The sequence below is a fragment of the Colobus angolensis genome, unplaced genomic scaffold (genome assembly GCF_000951035.1).
Source record: "Colobus angolensis palliatus isolate OR3802 unplaced genomic scaffold, Cang.pa_1.0 Scaffold182, whole genome shotgun sequence".
NCBI lineage: Eukaryota > Metazoa > Chordata > Mammalia > Primates > Cercopithecidae > Colobus > Colobus angolensis.
This window is the reverse complement of record NW_012114955.1, coordinates 544,293-565,049: the sequence shown is the minus strand read 5'-3', so window position 1 is coordinate 565,049 and position 20,757 is coordinate 544,293. Positions and strand designations below refer to the sequence as shown.

General features: G+C 48.6%; 3 protein-coding genes across 5 annotated transcripts in view; 1 reads left to right on the top strand and 2 right to left on the bottom strand.

Moving 5' to 3' along the window:
- SND1 (staphylococcal nuclease and tudor domain containing 1) overlaps positions 1-20,757 on the bottom strand; it is a 443,852-nt gene that overhangs the window by 63,037 nt on the left and 360,058 nt on the right. The window lies entirely within an intron of this gene.
- On the top strand, positions 88-5,087 carry LRRC4 (leucine rich repeat containing 4). 3 transcript variants are annotated; one of them, XM_011939535.1, is made up of 3 exons: positions 88-180; positions 1,163-1,246; positions 1,419-5,087. In XM_011939535.1, the coding sequence occupies exon 3, from the start codon at positions 1,519-1,521 to the stop codon at positions 3,481-3,483; it is 1,965 nt and encodes a 654-aa protein (XP_011794925.1). In that variant the 5' UTR covers positions 88-180; positions 1,163-1,246; positions 1,419-1,518; the 3' UTR covers positions 3,484-5,087. The 3 variants fall into 3 exon arrangements, with proteins under 3 accessions (XP_011794925.1, XP_011794926.1, XP_011794924.1); XM_011939536.1 differs by lacking the exon at positions 88-180 and adding an exon at positions 561-674; XM_011939534.1 differs by lacking the exon at positions 88-180 and having other exon boundaries at positions 1,079-1,246.
- LOC105509988 (formin-like protein 18) lies at positions 473-1,116 on the bottom strand. The gene has a single exon (XM_011939532.1). It carries the CDS (start codon positions 1,005-1,007, stop codon positions 714-716), a length of 294 nt encoding a protein of 97 aa, XP_011794922.1. The 5' UTR covers positions 1,008-1,116; the 3' UTR covers positions 473-713.

Genomic DNA, 20,757 nt, shown 5'->3' with positions numbered 1-20,757 from the left:
GAGGCAGCCGGCGGAGGGGGAGCAGCGCTAATACATAAGAGCACTGCATCACGCTAATCTTCTCCCAGAACAGTATGCGTCAGCAGTACATTCACGTTCTGACTGAAGGACAAAAGGATGAGAGAGCAGTCTGCGTGGCTGCCGCCTGCAACACCGCGAGCCCGGCGCGAGGAGGAGACGGTGGGCGCCGCGCACAGGAGCCCCGCTGTTGCCGCCGTCGCCGCTAGCCAGCGGGGACTATGTTCCCAGGCTCCGGAGCGTTTCCCGCAGCCGCGACCCCCTCTCCTCAAGCCGCTGCAGCAGTCCGCTGGCGGCGCGGCCACTGAGGGCGCCGGGAGCCAAAGCCGCGAACTCGCTCCCTCCGCACAAATCCGGAGCCGGCGGCGCGCCGGGGGCCGGGCAGCGGCGGGCGGTTGCGCGCCGCCGGGGGCTGCGGCCGCCGCCGCCGGACCCGCGCCCGCCCCCGGACTCTCTGAAGGGGCCTGTGGTGCAGGCGCGACCGCGGGCGCCTCGCGCTTCTCCGGCCGGCGGACCGGGTCCGGGCGCAGCTGCCACGCCACTGGCCCTCGGGCGCCTGACGGATCGCCGCCCCGCGCGCCCGCAGCCGGCGGACTGGAGAACTGAGCCCGGTTTTTGTCTCTTCCACCCTCCGAGAAGAGGCGAGGAGAAAGGGGGTGTGTGTCTGGGGAGGGCGAAGGCGCCGCGAACACCTCTTAACTCTCGCCGCCCCGCGAGCTCACGACCGCAATCAGCTGCCGCCGGCCCGGAGCGGCCGACGCAGGGAGAGGGAGCGCAGCATCCAGCGAGTGCGGCCTGGGCGGCTTCGGGGCGCCCCCGCACCCCCTCCGGCGGCGGCCTGGGGAGCGGGCCGGGGCCGCCGGAGCGCACTTTGGCGATGAAGCGCCTTCTCCGGCGGCTGGAGAGAGCCCGTGCCAGGGTCCAAGGACAAAGCCGGGAAACGCTGGTGGCGCCGCTCCTCGGGCGGAGGGGGGGACATGCACCTGCATAGCCCGCCGGGCCTTGGCTCTCCCAGGCGCGCCTCAACTCCGCGGCTTCGCCGGCTCAGACTCCGGATTTACTAGAAGCCATTTTGTCTCCCCCACCCCTTCCCTCCCCTCCCCTCCGCCCTCACCACTTCCCCCTTTTGTTAATTAAAACTAAGAAGTCGGAATGGGAACGAGGTGCCCAGCTCCCGTGGAGAAAGCTTAAGGACACCACGCCAGTGTTTTCCTGCCTTCCTTCCGAGGTAGGTGACGGCGAACTGGGTGGGGACGGTTGCAGTGTGGGAGAGTCGTAGCTTTCGGAGGGCTTGCCTTGAGGGTAGGTTGGGAGACGAGGGGCCGCTCGAGTTTAGCAGGAATTTTTTCGGCCGATCCGCTCCGTCTCTCTAATCGCCCCCTCCCCACCTCCTTCTCCAGATGGAAAGAGGAGCTCCTAGCTCACTTAAGCCGGGGTAGGGCTGGTTCTCCTTTCCGAGCCAAAATCCCAGGCGATGGTGAATTATGAACGTGCCACACCATGAAGCTCTTGTGGCAGGTAACTGTGCACCACCACACCTGGAATGCCATCCTGCTCCCAGTCGTCTACCTCACGGCGCAAGTGTGGATTCTGTGTGCAGCCATCGCTGCTGCCGCCTCAGCCGGGCCCCAGAACTGCCCCTCTGTCTGCTCGTGCAGTAACCAGTTCAGCAAGGTGGTGTGCACCCGCCGGGGCCTCTCCGAGGTCCCGCAGGGTATTCCCTCCAACACCCGGTACCTCAACCTCATGGAGAACAACATCCAGATGATCCAGGCCGACACCTTCCGCCACCTCCACCACCTGGAGGTCCTGCAGTTGGGCAGGAACTCCATCCGGCAGATTGAGGTGGGGGCCTTCAATGGCCTGGCCAGCCTCAACACCCTGGAGCTGTTCGACAACTGGCTGACAGTCATCCCTAGCGGGGCCTTTGAATACCTGTCCAAGCTGCGGGAGCTCTGGCTTCGCAACAACCCCATCGAAAGCATCCCCTCTTACGCCTTCAACCGGGTGCCCTCCCTCATGCGCCTGGACTTGGGGGAGCTCAAGAAGCTGGAGTATATCTCTGAGGGAGCTTTTGAGGGGCTGTTCAACCTCAAATACCTGAACTTGGGCATGTGTAACATTAAAGACATGCCCAATCTAACCCCCCTGGTGGGGCTGGAGGAGCTGGAGATGTCAGGGAACCACTTCCCTGAGATCAGGCCTGGCTCCTTCCACGGCCTGAGCTCCCTCAAGAAGCTCTGGGTCATGAACTCACAGGTCAGCCTGATTGAGCGGAATGCTTTTGACGGGCTGGCTTCACTTGTGGAACTCAACTTGGCCCACAATAACCTCTCTTCTTTGCCCCATGACCTCTTTACCCCGCTGAGGTACCTGGTGGAGTTGCACCTACACCACAATCCTTGGAACTGTGATTGTGACATTCTGTGGCTAGCCTGGTGGCTTCGAGAGTATATACCCACCAATTCCACCTGCTGTGGCCGCTGTCATGCTCCCATGCACATGCGAGGCCGCTACCTCGTGGAGGTGGACCAGGCCTCTTTCCAGTGCTCTGCCCCCTTCATCATGGATGCACCTCGAGACCTCAATATTTCTGAGGGTCGGATGGCAGAACTTAAGTGTCGGACTCCCCCTATGTCCTCCGTGAAGTGGTTGCTGCCCAATGGGACAGTGCTCAGCCACGCCTCCCGCCACCCACGGATCTCTGTCCTCAACGACGGCACCTTGAACTTTTCCCACGTGCTGCTTTCAGACACTGGGGTATACACATGCATGGTGACCAATGTGGCAGGCAACTCCAACGCCTCGGCCTACCTAAATGTGAGCACGGCCGAGCTCAACACCTCCAACTACAGCTTCTTCACCACAGTAACAGTGGAGACCACAGAGATCTCGCCTGAAGACACAACGCGAAAGTACAAGCCTGTTCCTACCACGTCCACTGGTTACCAGCCGGCATATACCACCTCTACCACGGTGCTCATTCAGACCACCCGTGTTCCCAAGCAGGTGGCAGTACCCGCGACAGACACCACTGACAAGATGCAAACCAGTCTGGATGAAGTCATGAAGACCACCAAGATCATAATTGGCTGCTTTGTGGCAGTGACTCTGCTAGCTGCCGCCATGTTGATTGTCTTCTATAAACTTCGTAAGCGGCACCAGCAGCGGAGTACAGTCACAGCCGCCCGGACTGTTGAGATTATCCAGGTGGACGAAGACATCCCAGCAGCAACATCAGCAGCAGCAGCAACAGCAGCTCCGTCCGGTGTATCAGGTGAGGGGGCAGTAGTGCTGCCCACAATTCATGACCATATTAACTACAACACCTACAAACCAGCACATGGGGCCCACTGGACAGAAAACAGCCTGGGGAACTCTCTGCACCCCACAGTCACCACTATCTCTGAACCTTATATAATTCAGACCCATACCAAGGACAAGGTACAGGAAACTCAAATATGACTCCCCTCCCCCAAAAAACTTATAAAATGCAATAGAATGCACACAAAGACAGCAACTTTTGTACAGAGTGGGGAGAGACTTTTTCTTGTATATGCTTATATATTAAATCTATGGGCTGGTTAAAACAGATTATATTAAAATTTAAAAACAAAAAGTCAAAACAAAAATATTTTCTAACTTGTAAGTTCTATTTAAAGGGGGTGGGGGGAATCTTGGGAATGTTGTGGGGTACAAGCCACAAGTTAACTTGCTATGCTGCCAGAAGGGATTTCTGGTATAAGGTTGAAATTGCTGAGATAAAATAAACTAAAACAACAAACATCCCTAAAGAGGTAGGATGTGGGCTGCTGAGGGGGCAAGAGGGATAGACTGAACTTGTCATTTTTTAGAAGATGCTTCATAGGACACAGGAATACCAATTTCTACAGACATCTTTCTTAAGCCGAGAGCTGTCTTTGCAGAATTATCTTATTTAAAAAATACAAAAAAAAGCACCATGAATTTGTACTGTGCCAAAATGTTAGTGGCAATAATATTTTTCTTCGGAGGCTAAGGGGAAGATAGATCTGTACATGTATTTTAAGCAGGAAAACCACCAAAATTCAAATGAACCCTTAAAGGGGCTGAGTCTTTGTCCATGTGCACAAGTCTTGGGGGTCTGTGCACTGGGACACACGTGTGCCTTGCCTGACAGAATGCTTAGGAAGGAGCAGAGAAGGATGGGAGCTGGCGTAGCTCTCAGCCTAATGCTTTCACATTGCACCAGATTCCTGCAGTTGGGCTTAACCCACTCTGCAAGGCATGTGTCTATTCAGGGTTTCCCAGGAGGGGGAGGCCCCTGAAGGGGTGCGGCAGCAGGGGGGTGGGAAGGGAGGGTAAAGCAGAGAGAATGTATTCACAGGCGGCCATAAATTAGCATTGTGCCATGTCCACCTGTTGTTCCTGGAATCTGACAAATGATTGTAGACAATGATGGCATTTTATGATTTTTAAAAAAGATTTTGTTTGTTTTAAGGTGGAGAGGGAGGAGAAGCCTGAAGTGGGGAGCTTGGGAGTGGAAGCTTTTCTCATGCTTGTGATTTGGTGACTTTTCTAAATGCTGATTCATTAGGGACTATTACAGCGGATGTCAACCGGTTGTGGTGATGGGGTGGGGGCAGAACATGAGTAGCAAAGAAAAAGGAGAGACGAAAAGGGTACAGGCTCATGTAAAGTAATGAAGCCTTTCCCAACCAGGATGGTTCACAAAAAAGCTCTGAGAGCCACAGTTACAAGTGACACGCATGCACACATGGAGTTCCACATGGGGTCCTGTTGAATGGAGCACACTGAGGGGAAGCTTCCCTCTCCCAGGCCACCTCAGGAGAAGGTGAAAGAGAAAGGGTGGGCGTGGGTGGGGAAGGCAGAGATCTCTGTTATTCTGGTCCATTTAATGATGTAACTTCTTTCAGTTATTACTTTAGCTTTAAAAGGAAATAAGGGGTTCAGATTTGAAAGGGGGTGGTATGGGTGGGGTGGGGTGGGGAATTGCCAACAAAAGAACACTGATTGTAATGTGAGAAAAGTGTATTTTTGTATTTTAATAAATATTGTTGAATTTTTAATTCAATGTCCCCAAAGGGTTAAATTGAATAAGACCCTGAACCTATAGATTCTTATGAGCCAATCATTTCTATTTAATAAAAAAGCGGGGAGGGGAGGGTAGAGATATGATGGGGGAAAGACAAATGTTAAATTATTTTCAAGTATGGGAAAATGCTAAAGCTGTTAACCTTTCCTTAGCTTAAATAAAAGCACCCCGATTCTAGTGCACCTTCCACAAGCTAACTGTGTTAGTCCCTGGCTTTGTTGGGGGTATAACCAAATTCCCTGTGCCCTGGAAAAGCAGGGGAAATGGGTCAGCCTCAGCTCCTGGGACCTGGCCAAAAGTTAAATGCCACCTCAGCAGAAGCTGCTGGTCAGGCAGCACCAGCTCTACCCGAGGACCCTGGGGGACCTGGATTTCAGAGGTCTGTAATAATGTAGTTTGGCTTATATTTCCGACAGGCAGTGTTGCTTCTGTTCTCTGGGTGCTAAATAATCCAAACATGTCTTCGTGGTACGTGTCTGTCTCCTGATTCTTACCGAGTAATAATGTCCAGAGAGGCTGCATGAATCAGGACCCTGCACTTCTTCAGTGCTAGTATTTATACTAATGCAGGGAATTGGGACTGAGTGGGTGTGAACTCTTTGGAACTGAGGAGGGAAAGAGAAGCAGGCTCCACTTTGCAGCAGTTGGCTAAGGGCCAATTCTTAATCCTCCTGGGTATATACATCATTTCTGGGTATCAGTGTGTCAGCACATATGTATGGGCACACACTTATAAACTGCCACTCACAGTTCTAGGCACCAAAGATCCATTCCTCCTGCCTCTCCTTTACCACCATACCCCCAATACAAAAGAAAACTGCAGGAGAGCAAAGGGTGGGACTTGGCTAGGACCAGGTGAAAAAGCAAGAAATTACTCCCTTTCCTAGTGCCATAAGACACAACTCAGGCTGTTTAAAACAGCTTCCTGGGTATGCATTCAGAGGAAATTGCGGAGGAAGTTGCTGTTTCAGAAATAGAGGATGAGGAGCCAATTTCCTAACACCCTTCTTTTTTTTTTTGACAGCTATTTGAGCAGACAGGGAATTATGCAGTAACTCTGCAATGACTAAGGGTCTGTGGCTAACAGTCTGAGGAGTGAAGTACAGAAATGGGCCTAAAACAATCTTGGGAAAGAGTCCTATGGACAAATGCATTTGTCCCAAGGAAGACTATATTCAGCTCCAATCTGTGGGAGAAGGACTTTTCAAAGGATCCTCAAAGGAGTTGGGGGAGACTAAGAATATGGATCCTAGATTTAAGTATCCTCAGAGCTGCAAGGAGAGTTCCTTACCCCAGCAGGCCTGCCCTTTGATCCGTGCAGTTTCAACTTTTACAGCAGTAACCTTCCTTTGCTATCATGGTATATCCTCCTCTGTAGCAGGCACTTGGGACAGCTTTTCAGAGAGGCATCCCGTGAGTACCAAAAATGCAGCCGTGAATGCTGTGACTCATCCTTGGCCTGGCCAAGGTTTGTTACCTAGGAATGGAACACGGGTTGGTAGCTCGTTGGGGGGTAGTTACAGCAACACGTTGGATGTAAAGACTCTTGCTGATGATACACAGTTAGAGAATATTCATTATAGAACTGAAAGCCATGAAAAATCATTTAGTCTAATCCTTTCACATTTTACAGTCAAAGAAACTAAGCCCCAGATAAATTAAAAGACATATGCAAGGTCACACTGCTGGTGGAGGAGGTGGGACTAAAAGCCCAGGTCTCTTGACCCCTAAGTCAATGTGCTTTCTCTCTGCTATTGGCTATCAAGAACATACTTAACTAGCAAAACACAGTTAAAATGGGCCCTTCCTAAGATATGTCCGTGTTCTCTTATTCCTCTTAGAGCTGTTCAATCTCTTTAGAACTGGCTCTTCTGACCTCTAAGACCTGACTACAGGGGCTCCACAGGTGCTAAGGGGTTAGATTATCAGGACTGTACATAACAGTTTCCTGATTCTTAGGCCCAATGGCAGACAGAAACTGCAGGATCCCACAGAGGGTGACAGCTAAAGGGGAAGGAGTGAACTAGATAAGACTTGGTGTATTACAGTGAGAAAAGGTGGCTTGGCCTCCTCCCAGCCTTGGAAACTCTGCAGTGTAGAGGAGGTCTTAAAACACCTACTGGACCACAGAGGTTCCCCATAATGGAGTGGTTTTTGCTTACCCGGCTCAGCAATGAGAATAGTGGGAGGCTCTTTCACTCCTTTTCTCCACCGTATCTACCCCAGCTCTAGCTCTTTAAGTGCCATGCTGTAGCTGCCACTTCTATAACGTGCTCCAGGGCTTTTTAACACCCTTCAGCTGGATCCTATTATCAGTGGAGGTAAAGGTACATAGGCTAGTTTCTAAGGCCTAGAGACATTAGCTTTATCATGGCTATTTAACATGTATTGAGGCCAGCAACTTGCTGGGTGCTGGGTGAAACCACCAGCAGAGAGTCCCTGGCAAGACAATTCCTATTGTTGTCTGGGAAGAGGGTCAGAGTCCATGGTCTCTGGCTTCCTTCTGTGGTAATGGTTAGAGACTGGGAGAGGGCTAAGTGGGCCTTACCCCAGGCTTCTACCTCAGGGGGCCAGGGCCTATAATTACGGCTCCATCATTTCGCTGCAACAAAGCAGCAGGGGCTTAAAATTAGAAAAAAGAGAGAGAGGAACATTTATATCCAAACATATGTCTGATTTTATCTCCTCTGCTGGCACTCAGCACTCAATGCCATCGGCTAATGAAGGCACTGTTCACGCCATTTCTGAATCCTGCCTCAGCTAAACTGCAAGGCAGCTTTTGGCTCAAAGCAACTCTCTTGGTCTCACTCCTTTCAGGAAGCACCCCTCTCCCATGCAAGAGGAAGAATGGTTTGGACAGGTTAATGTTGTTTTCATCTTTGCTTTAAATTAAAACGAAGTAAGTTACTTCTTGGAGCAGTGATAAGGGCTTGAGGAACTAGATCAATGTAATACACACACACACACACACACACACACACATATACAATATAGCATAGTGCTTGCAAGCACAGACTCTGTAGCCAGTCTTCCTGTGTTGAATCCTAGTTCCATCACTTACTAGCTGTGTGACTTTGGGAAAAGACTCAATTTCTTCACCTAAAAAATACAGACAATATTACTATCTACCTCAGTACTTCAGATTGTGAGAACTGAAATTTTACATATATATAATTATATATGTATATGTGTGATACAGATCTCACTGCTCCACAGCATATAGCAAAATGCTAGATAATAGTTGACAATACACTCAAACATACAGATCAACAGAGAAGCCCCATCACCACCCCTATTCTTGAACACTGTGTATGTCCAGAGACATGCCTATTGTGCTACTCCAGAGAAGAAGGATGATGATCTACAAGTCAGAGACAATAGCATCTATAAGCCCAATCACTGTGAGAAACGTGGTTATACCTATCTTCCCAGGAAAACCTTGCCTTGTACTCTGATCCCTACACCAGCACTATAGCTGTCCCAAGGCACTGATTGAGTTAGTCCAGGAATAGATTACCTTTCCTTGTGGTGAGCCAGAAGAAAGTGAAGGTGCTGATAGTGGTGCACAAGCTGAGGGCTGGGACCTTGGGAAGCCTAGGTCCTTGTACCAAGAAGGTAAACTTCCTAACGTCTTCTCCCCTACCCATGTTTCTCTGGCACAGAGCAGTCAAAGCCTTATTACTCACGTCAGTGATGAAATGCTCCCTGACCATGAAGTGTTACGAGGACTGGGAGTGGGGAGGGGGGAGGCACTAGGAGGAAGAAGGTAGCACCGAGAGGGCCCATGGAGCTTCCGAACAGTATTGCAGAGCTAGGAGAAAAGAAAGGCAGTTAAAAAGCACCATAATTGGAGCAAATGAGAGAAGAATGGAGTTCTATGGCAGATACACAGGCTAAGGGGCTGCAATGCAGTCAAGGAGGAAAGCCAGGGAGATTCCTCTGCCTTAGCAAGCAAGAGGCTGGCTGGACCCTGGATGGGGAAGGACTGTTAGTGCGAAATTCATGGCATGGAACAGAGGAGAAGAAAAGCAGGGAGATCAACTTTCTGAGAGGCGAAGAAAGAATGCATTTTGATTTCCTAATGAGAGGCTAGAATTAGATTTTAGGATGATCACAGGTTTTATCCTCTGGTACATGCCAGCTTTGCTGTCAGTACTTGGGCCAAACCACCTACCCACAATAGTCCTGTTCCCTATCCTGGAGGCTGTCCACTGCTTGGGGAAGCAACCCAGCCTTCAGGGATGTAATTTAATCCTGACCCTGACAGGCTCACTTAGGGATCTGCTCTGAACCACTTCCTCATTTCTATTAAGGCACAGTCATAGGGAAGGGGGTGGAGTGTGCTGGGGAGAAGAGAGGGAGCAACTTGGTATTTGTCCACAAAAAGAGTATTATTCCAGAGGGACAGTGTTATATAAATTGTGTTTTCCAATAAAAATAATGATATCTATGAGTTCAGTGCACATGGACCCTTGCAGTGAGTCAGAGATTTGGCCTAGGCCTGTGGGGGATATCCCTGGGAGAAACTGTCTTGTCAAAGGAAGTTAGCATTTGAGACGATGGCGTGATCTTCGCTCACTTATCCCATCAAGAAGAGTTTTGAAACTGTAGCAGGGAAGCACTGATATGAGAAGCTATTCTCAAGCTAGGTGTGGGAGCTAGACGGACCAAGATAGTACTTAGCCTTTCAGGTTCATTCATTCTGTACAATCAGGAACATTAGTAGAGCAATTACTACAGTTTAAATCAATTATAGGATGCCAAAGAAACAGTATTTGATCTACTTGTTTCTTTCATACCCTCCTACCTTTTTTTTTTTGAGACAGAGTCTCACTCTGTTGCCTAGACTGGAGTGCAATGGCGTGATCTCGGCTCACTGCAACCTCCGCCTCCCGGGTTCAAGCGATTCTCCTGCCTCAGCTTCCTGAGTAGCTGGGATTACAGGCGCACACCACCATGCCTGGCTAATTGTTGTATTTTTAGTAGAGACAGGGTTTCACCATGCTGGCCAGGCTGGTCTCAAACTCCCAACCTCAGGCGATCTGTCCGCCTCGGGCTCCCAAAGTGCTGGGATTATAGCCGTCAGTCACCGTGCCCAGCCCCCACCTACCTTATAGCCCCACTAATAAAAAAAAAACCCTTCAATTAATTATTGTATCAGGTTTCCTGTCCCATAATCCCCATTTGAGTACACTCATCTGCCATGACAGGACCTAGGAAATCATGCATGAGGCCCTCCATTTTGAAGAATTATGGCTGTTTCTTCCTAACATTTCTCATGATATTTCCTCTTCAAGGCAACTCCTTAGTTTGTAGTCTCTTTTACAGTTCCTTTAAGGTCTCAACCCTCATTTCCGTGTGTCTCTAAGTTGGTGCTGATTTAGTCACTAGATAAGTCACTCTACCTGCTCAATGAGTCAGCAAGGATGACTGAGAAGAGCTTTCACACACTAACTGTTCCCTGTGCAAAGTTTGGTTTCCTTGCCTCGGGCTACTTCTTCCCAGTCTTCAAGGCCCTGGCTTCCTCCCTTTACCTGCCCACTCATCCAGGTTCATTAAGACCATTCAGACAGCTTCTCCCACGGCAGGTGAACTGAATGAGTTATAGGCAGCTCTCCACAAAGGCAGTTCCAGCCAGGAGCCAAGTGCCAGTTCCCTGGATCATGCAGCTGTGTTTGGAGGAATGCTGAGTGCATCCCTCACAATAGGCCCAGAAATGGAGCTGAGGCCTCAGATACTAACAGCCTGTTTCTGCAGCCTGCCAGCCACAGTGGTTATAAGTTATAATCTATTACCATTGCAAGAAGACTTAATTTCTGTACTTAAAGGAAGTCAGATAATACTTTATCCTATTAGTGTCTGCCTGTGTGAATTGACAATGGCATCCTTCTGACACGACCGCATATTCTTCCAATTCATCTCTTTAAGGAAGGGCAGGGGGAAGTCTGGATGGAGTAGGAAAAGAGGGAGGAAAAAATAACCTAAGGAAGAGACTGCTGAAGGAACCAGGGAAAGGGAAGAGTATTTTTTTTTTATTAGAAACGAGGAGAGGGGATGCAGAGGGACAGGACGAGACTGTGCTGTTTCAAAGCATGCTTGCATTTCATTTTGTTTCTCTCATGAGGGGGAGAGATGGCAAGCACTGGAGGTGCTGTGGGCAAATGTGTCAGAAAAAAGGCTCTGAAGCCACAGAGAAGGATGAACACAAGAAGAATAAGGCATTGGCCCATTCTGTGTGCTTGCTGTTTCATCCATTGTGCCCGTTGGAGGTTTTCCCTTTCCTTAATCCTTCTTCCCCCTTCATGTGTAAGTCCACATCCACTCCGACTAGTGGTGTCATGTTAGCCGAGGGTGCCTTCTCATTCTGGGTGTGTTATCAAGGCTGGCTGACCTGGGGATGGCAATGGACACTGAGACAGAACACAGGTTCATGGTTCCTAACTTCCAGGATGTGGAGAGAGCAATGAGAACTTCCAAGTTAATTCAGAAAATCTAGTTGAAGCCTCACATTTTATTTATGAGGAAAATGAAGCCCAGGAAGATGTGCCTTGCCCAGGTGTCACAAAGCTGGTGATGCAGAGACCCTACCTGTGGTCTTTGGGTTCCCGATATAGCACAATTGCTGAGCACCTGCAGGGCCACCATGACTTACAACTCCAGGGGGCGCCATTTACAGAAATGGCAAAGTGATTAGTGCCCCCTGGAGTTTGCATTTTGGTGCAATCCTTTATAGTTCCCTTTTGGGATGGGGGAAGGCCTTTCCCACCAGTACTGTATCTGTGCTTAATGCTCTGAGACGGTGCCCACTCACAATTTCACTCAAACAGGAAGAGCTGAGAAATCAGGCAACTTTCCTTTCTCTTCAGGGCATGTGTGTTCTGATGGCAGCCCCACAGCTAATAAACCAAAAGGGGCATGTGTTGCTTCCATGGCCTTCCCCTTCTCTCTACAAGAGTGCAGGCTAGTAAGGTAACATCTATCCCAACATGCCAGGAGGGCTTGCAGAAAGCTAAATCATGTTAGAGGTCTGTTCAAGGTCATGCAGACCCTTGGAGAAGCAGAGAAGCCCGGAGTCCTGCTCTTCCTCCCTGGCCTTCCTAGTGTTGTGTAAGCAAAGGGACCCTCAGAGGGAAAGCTCTGGCAGCCCAGGTTGACTCAGGGGCCTACCCTGAAACTGGGGTCCAGGAAGCTAGGAAATGGTCTCCTCTTCCTTCCATCTCAACAGATCCTCTCTCGGGAACAGAGTGGCCCTGGCTATAATTTTATGACACACATTTAATTAGAATTTGTGTCCTTCATGATGGCTTCAAGTGAAGTCCCAATAGAAACATTCTAAAAGAACAGTGCTTTCAGGCAAGGATTTCTTCTAACCAAGTTAATTTAGCAGAAATTTGCCATCTTGCATTGGGTGGAGTTACCTCTCTTTTCAACTTCAAAGCTGGGAAGCAATGGGAGGTGAGGAATGCAGAGAAAATAAAGAGGAGGGCCGGGGCTTCAGGCAAATGAGTTTCCATCTATTAAGGAGCGGTAATTTCTGCTAGCTCCCCTAGAGACCGGTCCCCTCCAATAATGGCCTGAGTCTAATGATTCCCACTCCTAAGCAACAGCCTGTGTTATGCTGGTGTTGAGACGAACTGTGCCAGAGAAATTCCCTTTCTCTCAGAGGTGCTGCTATCATTACACAAGAGACGTTAGCTAGCTAGGAGGATGTGCTATTGATGGGGAGAGAGAAAGATAACCAAAGAGAATGCTTTTCCCTAGCAGGCTTGGTACAGCTGACTTAGGACAGAAAAGGCGGACCGAGAGGTTACAGGTTAGCAATAAGAAAGGACTACCCATCACGGGCAGATTCTCTGGACCAGGGGGTGACCACAGGAGAAGTGGCCTCCTGATGAGCTGACGAACTCAGTTGAAGGAGGAACTAGCTGGCTGGGAGGGAGGGGCAGGTCTTTGGAGTCTGGAGTGTGGGTTAAGCTCAGGCATAATGGACAAAACTAATGGGCATTTGAGATGTGAAATGTGGTAATAAGTTCATGGGAAGTAAGGGTAAGGGATTCAATTTCAGGTCCCTAAATACTGGTCATTTCCAGGACAGAAGTACAGGGATGTGGCCTTAACAGCAATGAAGTTAGGATCATAACTGTTATTGAGGCTTCGGTGTTAGCTGAGGGTAGGGGGTTCTCTTATTGTGCCCTCTCCATTCTAAATACACTAAAATCTGTGATGAAAGCTAATATTGTGAGTTACTGCTAAAGCTGTTGCCAGCAGGTCTTGAGTAGGGGGTAGGGAGTCCCTTATTTTGCCCCTGGTGGCTTCCCCGTGATAGAGACGGACTGCTTCCAGAGGCTGCTTTGCCAGATGTGCCAGCAAGCAGCCCGGCCAGAGAGCCTGCAGTGCAGACAGATGCCCTGGGTCGTATTCAGGATGGTGAGACCTTTTATGGTACTGTGGCTCGGCTCTGGGGCAGTGCCAGAGCGGCAGGGTCATGTTCCTCAGCCAGATTCATTTCCCCCCAAACCTCTTCAAATATGTGGGTCATGGAGGGAGGCAAATTTAATTAAATTACTGTGTTGTGAACTGCCCTTCCTGGGCAAAGGCTAAAAATGGGCTCATGCTGACATGCAAACCCATCTGTGTACACAGCATGTGTTTTCTTTGTGCTGGGCTGTCAGCAGCTGGATGGGGTTGGCAATGCCCAGGGTTGGACCCAGTGAGCTGGCCCTTTTGCCACAGCAAGGCAGAGTCAACAATAATCCAACCTGCACCCCATACAGCTCCGATGACCTTTTCTTTCTACTTAAAAGATGACTGGGCGGCACTCCCCCTTCCTATATCAATTTGTTTCTCCTCAAGTGCTTCTCTTGCCTGACACACAGGACTTTCCCATAAGGCGGTGTCCTGAGCAGTACTGGGTGAGAAGGAACAAAGCTGCAATGAGGTGTGATTCAGAAGAGTGCATGGGCAGGGTTTGTTTAGCTTGGCAGGAGACAGAGGGGTCTCCCGGGTGATTCTCTAGAGTGCTACTTCAGCAGTTCCCCACTGGCAATGCCAGTGCTGGATAGAAAGCCCTTGTCAGGTGCCAGAGTAAAGCAGAAAAGCTTCCTCTCCCCTGCTCCCTGCACAAATGCCACAGTGCCTATAGGACTTGACCAACAAAGGCAGGCAAGGAAGGTCAGGAGCAACTGGAAGCATTTAACATGTGGAAACCAGCAACCAAGACAAATGCTGGCTGTCCTGAATCTGTCACCCAAGGTCATTTCATTTCCCTCCTGGAAGTTCAGACCTCACTGCTGCAGTTTACAAAATACCACAAGGGTACACAGTTTGCCCCCCACTCCACCCCCGAGTGGTGCTGCTGCTGGAGTTGGAACAGGGCTTCCCTCTGCTGGTATGAAATGACTTGAGATGGGATCAGGTGTGGCATGGGGAGTAGTAGATGCTGAAGGCCGCAAGGCAGGCTTTTCATTCGGAACAGAGACCAGGGAGGAGTCAGCTGGGCAATCTTTTCCTGACTTGTTCCCCAGAGAGAACAGAGCCATCTCTCATGTCTAAAACTTCAGTGAATGCAACACATGAAGCCTGAGAGGTGGCCCTGTACTGGGACAACAGGAAAACATCTTCCTGGGCAATTAGCAGTTGTACTTATGCAGTCCCCTTCATGTCCTGGACATCCTGGCAGCAAGCAGCTAAATAGTTGATTTGAGCAGTCCAAGTAGCTCTGGGGTGATGAGAGCCCTCTGTAAGTCCCCATCTAGGCAGGTTTGCAGGTAAGCCACATGAGAACAGGGGGAAGAACCTCCCTACCCTAACCTCCAAGCCTCTGGCATGCTGTGTGCTCTTCTGAATCACACCTCACTGCAGGATGAGGAAGGCACGATCCCTCTTGGAGCTCTGCTGTCCCCTCTACACTGTGCTGAGCAGTTCAGGGATGTTCTCTGACATAACTGGGGATGGGGATGGGGGTGGGGGAGTGGTAGTGTATCTGCCACATTTTGTAGATGGCTAAAGTTTCTGGCAGTGAATCTGATGGTTACTTTAAGGACTAAGACAAATATTGTCAATTCAGGTCCTTGGAACCTATACCTCAAGAACCTGGACTATGCCTATAGCTGACCGTTGTTCCAGTACTTCCAAATGACTAGAATTTCTGGATCAAAAACAAAAGCAGGCAGATCACTAAGATTTGGTCAGACACAAGAAAATAATGGATCCAAGAAAGCAAGTTTCCTGTGGTTAAGAGGTTAAGTAACAATTGTAACAGGAAGAGAAAAAGACATGTAATCCGCACAAAGAGGATAGGGGCAGTTATGAAGAACAAGAAATTGACTGCTTTGGTGTGATCTATCATGTGACTTTAGAGAAAGAAAAAGTTTCCTGGGTGTTCTGCCTAGGTGCTCTACCCTTTGGTAGAGGAGCTTTCTTCCTTACCAAATTGGAGAGAAGAGGCCAGACACCAGCTATAGGCTGAGGTAACAATGATATTTCAGTGGAATGAGACCCCTTGATTTTCTGCCACCCACACGGCCCCATGCACACTCCAGCGTGAGAGCTAACCAAATGACTGGTTTCAAATTCTAGAGATAGAAGCAGATGCCTCTTCAGTCCTCTTAGTCAGTATTTTATTGCTCCTTAGGTGCCAATAAAGTATTTTTATCATTATTAAAGATTAAAAATATACTTATCCTGAAGAAAACACTCCAAGTTGTATAGAAAGTCCATAATATATCTTAATCCCGATATTCCTCAATGGAAAAAAAAAGGTTTGTTGGGCAGGGTGGTGCACGTCTGTAGTCCTAGCTACTAGGGAGGCTGAGGAGGGAGAAACTCTTGAGTCCAAGAGTTGAGACCAGCCTGGGCAACGCAGCAAGACTCTGTCTCTTAAAAAAAAAAAAAAAAAAAAAAGTTGTTCCTCCCTATTTAAGCAGCCTAGGGCTGGAAGAGCTTTCTCTAAGGGAGAAAGAGCCTTAAAATAATGTCAGTAATAGTAATCTAGGCATCAGAGTGAATAATATAAATGTTGGTATGGCTGTATCAATGGCATTCCAACAGCTGCTGAGATCCCTTTGGTTTGCAGATGACCCAAATGTAAATACAAATGATCTATTTACATTGCATGGCCCTATCTAACGTGGAAGGGGCAGCGTGGTAGACCACTCCCCCAGGATTCTCTCCCTTTGATAGGCTGCTGCCAGAGTGGACGGCTATGTCTGGCTCTGGCAGAGCCTGCTAGGTGGGACGTCTGATTCCTGTACAGCTCCAAATTTCTGCTGCTCACCAATAAGCCAGCAATGGGGAAAGGCAGAGTGGTGTCCTGGGGCTGCTGCAGCCATATCTTTCTCTTGAACAAGGTCACCCATGACCCCTCTCATACTTGTTACCAATAGTATTTCCAACATTTCTGTTGGAAAGAGACAAGGAGAAGGGAAACTAATTGATCATAATGGTGTATTACAGGGCACTACCTTTAAGCACCTTGAACCAGATTGAAAAACTAAGCATTGGTACTTTGAGAAGTTGCCAAAATCTATATTAAAATAAGGTAAGGGTAGGAAAAGGAAGAAAGGTGATTTCTGACACCTGCTTTTTTGACTCTCAGCTCCCAGAAATACTTAGGGAGCAAAGTGGGTGGGATTAAGGCCATCTGCAAAAACAGATTAGCTCTGGTGAAGGCTGAATATGAACTTAATCTGCAAAATATGAACTTAAACCTTGCCCTGTTTTTTGAGTTTCAGATAAATTCTTTTTATCATGTCACCCTGATTAATATGCCAGAACATGAACTAAGAGCGGTCTTCCTTTTAGCCCCAGGTTGACCTGCAGGCAAGGTCTGACCCAGAGCCTTCATCTTGGGAAAGCAGGGCAGGAGAGAGGATGGGAGTGGCAGACATCCCTGGGTATGGCTGGGGCCATCTGCACTACTGTGAATCAAGGTTGGCTCAGACAGAAGGCGCGAGGGAGGAGGTGCAGCTGCTGATGGCTCAGACAGCTTGGACCTGTCCAGGCAAACAAGCCGCTCAAGTGCAAGAACAGCCAGCCAAGTAGGCAGAGCACAAATAAGGACTTAAAGCTTGAAATATCTGACAAGATATAGAGGGAGGGTAGGAAGCTGTCTGGGATTTCAACTGGTGTCTGGCCTTGCCTCTCACTGCTAAGGCAGGCTCTTCTGCTACCAATGGGTAGGATGTGATGCTTGGGAGCTGGTGGGATGGATACAGGGAAGCATTCCTTGAGCTAGAATTTAAAAAAATCTTCATCTCTGGTAACAAATTGCAGACACAGCTGTGGACTGTTCTCCCCACAACTGCCCGCTAAAGCAAAACTGAATCTTGATCCACAGATATATCTATCTCCCCTCCACAGCTCTGCCCAAAGTTAAGAAGCAGTGGGCTGGGCTTTGTGTACATATGCATGTGGGCGTGTGGGTGGGTGGGAAGCTGCACCACCAACTGTGCAATATGGGAGTCCCGTCTCAGAACTAGCTAAGGAGGACGACACAGGTGCTCTGCTCTCCCACCTACCTTCGGGAAAGGGAAGGCAGCAGTAGACTGTTCGGGGGGACAAGTGCCACTCCAGCTCCTTCTAGTGAGGACTCTTGGAGACAATGCTTCTCAGTGCCAGGCTCATATTATCAGCACTGTTGCTGTAATAAATACCAGTGTAGATCAAATCTAGATGCTATATCAAATACATTGCAATCTCTAGGGGTGGTGACAGGACTTCCTTCAATGCTTAAAAAACATCCAGGAGATTCAAAGGTATACCCAGGATGAGAGCCTCTAGACTCAAATGGGAGGCAAGAAGACTTACTGATCCGACAGGTTTCTGATAGGACAGTACTACCACTGACTCTAGAAGTGCTTGTTGTACATAGCTTTGCTTAAGCTGAGTGACTGTTCCTGAAGTTTCATTCAGGTTCAGGAGGACTAACTTCCAAAAGAACTGGCTAGGTGTTAACTGACTGACTGCCCTGGAAAAACACAGGGAAACCCTCCTACAAGCAGGTCACTCTCCTCAGAGCCCCAGGCAAGGTAGGAGAGAGGATAGACTGCTCAGAGACCTATGAATATCAAGTGGGAGAAACCAATGGACAGAGAGATTATCCTTTATTCCAAAGGCAAGTAGGAAGAATATCAAATAGGTTATTTCTCTCTAGCCACTACCAGCTACAGGCTGTCCCTCATCAGTCACAGGCTGCTCTACAATCTAACTTAGGCAGGGGTCTCCCCTGATCTAGAGCCCTGCCTAAGGAGGTGAGTGGTGGGCAGGGAGCATTACCGCCAGAGCTTCGCCTCATGAGAGATCAGCAGCAGTGGCATTACATTCTCATAGGAGCTGGAATCCTATAGTGAACTGCACATGTGAGGGATCTAGGTTGTGTGCTCCTTATGCAAATGTAATGCCTGACGATCTGAGGTGCAACAGTTTCATCCCCAAACCATTGCCTCACCTGACCAGTCCACGGAAAAATTGTCTTCCACGAAACTGATCCCTAGTGCCAAAAAGGTTGGGGACTGCTGCTCTAGATCATTTCACAGTTTAGGTTCATAATCCCAAATGACTGAGAAACTAATTTTTAAATGTGAGGATTCTGACCCTTAGTGTAAAGGCATTCCCTGCCATAGCCCTTCGGTGATTCACATATTCATTAGTTTGCTTATTTAGAACCAATATAGTGATCTGCACCCTGCCAGGTGCTAGGGAACAATGGAGATGAAAGACGTGGTCCTTGCCCTCGAGGCACCCAGCACTTGGGTGGAAACAATGACAATATGGTCTAAGAGTGGGACAGTGGAGGTATATAAAGGGGGCGCACTCTGGAGAGTGAGCCAGAGTCAGGAAAAGCCACTGCCTCCTCCTGTCCAGAGTCCCATGAAGAAACACAGATGAGGCCACACAGCAGGCTTGTTCTTAGGACTGGGCTGAGGAAGCAACCCCGTCATTTGGAGTCTGGATGTAGCACTGGACAGTGTGGGACCAACGCTGACTCTGACTGTGTGAGGAAAACAAAGATGAGCCAGGCCCTCCTACAGAGGTGCAGGGGGTGACCTGTGCACTGGCAGGTACTGGCTGAAAGGGCTGTCTCAGGGGTCCGGGGGGAATGGGAAGGAGGGTGCCATGCGAACCTTTGGCTGGCTGAGTGACGTAGGCAGTCCATATAGCTCTCCCTCTGCTTCAGTATTGCTTAAGAAAACATAAACTATTCATAGCTTAATGTTTAGGTGTAAATCACAAAACCCCCCAAGAAATAAGAACTAGCAACCTGCCCCTAAATGAAGAGGTGGCTCAGCTAGGGTCCTAAGCAAGGATGTGGTATGTAAATGTAGCACGGAAGCTTCCAGCCTGAGCTCCAGAGCTGCATTTAGGTTGGCTGCAACAAGCTGCTGTTTGTCCCACTTGCTGAGCATCCAGAGCAAAATAGTGCTTGGGAGTTGGAATAGGCACTGAGGACACAAAAGAGGCCTCATACACATATGGATGCAGAGCTGAGGGCATGTGGACTCCTGGGAATGGGGGGAGGTACAAGTTTCAGTCCTCTTGCCCAAGCTTTAGGCAAATACCACTTGGGAAACTGCTGAGCACACCTAAGGGATCGGGACTCTCTTGTGGCATGTGTCACAATGCAGCTGCAGCTGTCTTCCATTGCCCTGGTGTAGCCAGAGAGGTCCACAGGATGGGACATGCAGTGCTGGCAAGGGACAAGGCAGGTAAACTCCAACGTATAATAGCGCTCAGGGCGGTTACAGTGAGGTCATCCAGTGAAAGAGACAATACTGTCTAGTTGTTCACTCCTGAAGTCAGATTCCAGATATAGGTCTAATTTGATCTTTGTGCCATCCAGTCCCTCACCTACCAAGAGTTCAGATGACTCATGAAAACTTATCCAAAAAGATCAGGCTTAGGTTAGACAAAGTCTAAAGACAAATCACATCTTTCAGGGTATGGTGATCCAAATTTAATCTCCTAAACTAGTAGTTCTCAATCTTAGTTCTATATTAAAATTGCCTGGGGAGCTTCAACATTAATATATATTTATATAAAATATACGCATATATTTAAAACCCTTTTCTGATATGAAAAATTCAAAATACTGAAAATAGGATAGTAATGAACTTCCATATAACCACTATCTAGATCCAACAATTACCAAAGTTGTCATATTTGCTTCATCTCTATCCCCTTTTTGTTTGTGGAAGCATTTTAAAGTATATCCCAGACATGATGCCATTTTCAACCTTAAACACTTCATTCAGTATGCATCTCTAAAAAATATGTTCATTTTCTTACATAACCACAATGCCATTATTATGCCTACCAAAATTATCAAAGTTGTTCCTTGGTATCAACTAATAAATCTGGGGAAGTTAAAAAGCTGGTGCTTGATGAAGCCAGAATCTTTGGAGGGAGGCCCAGGCATTAGTAGCTTTCCTAAGCCTCCGCATTCCATGATTCCAATGTATACAGCTGGGGTGAGAACCACTACCCTGATCCTGCTCCGGGATCTGAAGCAAGCTCTGCGAATGTCCTTTAGCCCCTGATCACATGCTACACAATAAAAGATCTAAGGAAAACATGACATGCCACAGACAGGATGAAGAGAAGGAAAACGAAAGCATTTAAATGTCATCAAGGCATAGAACTGAATC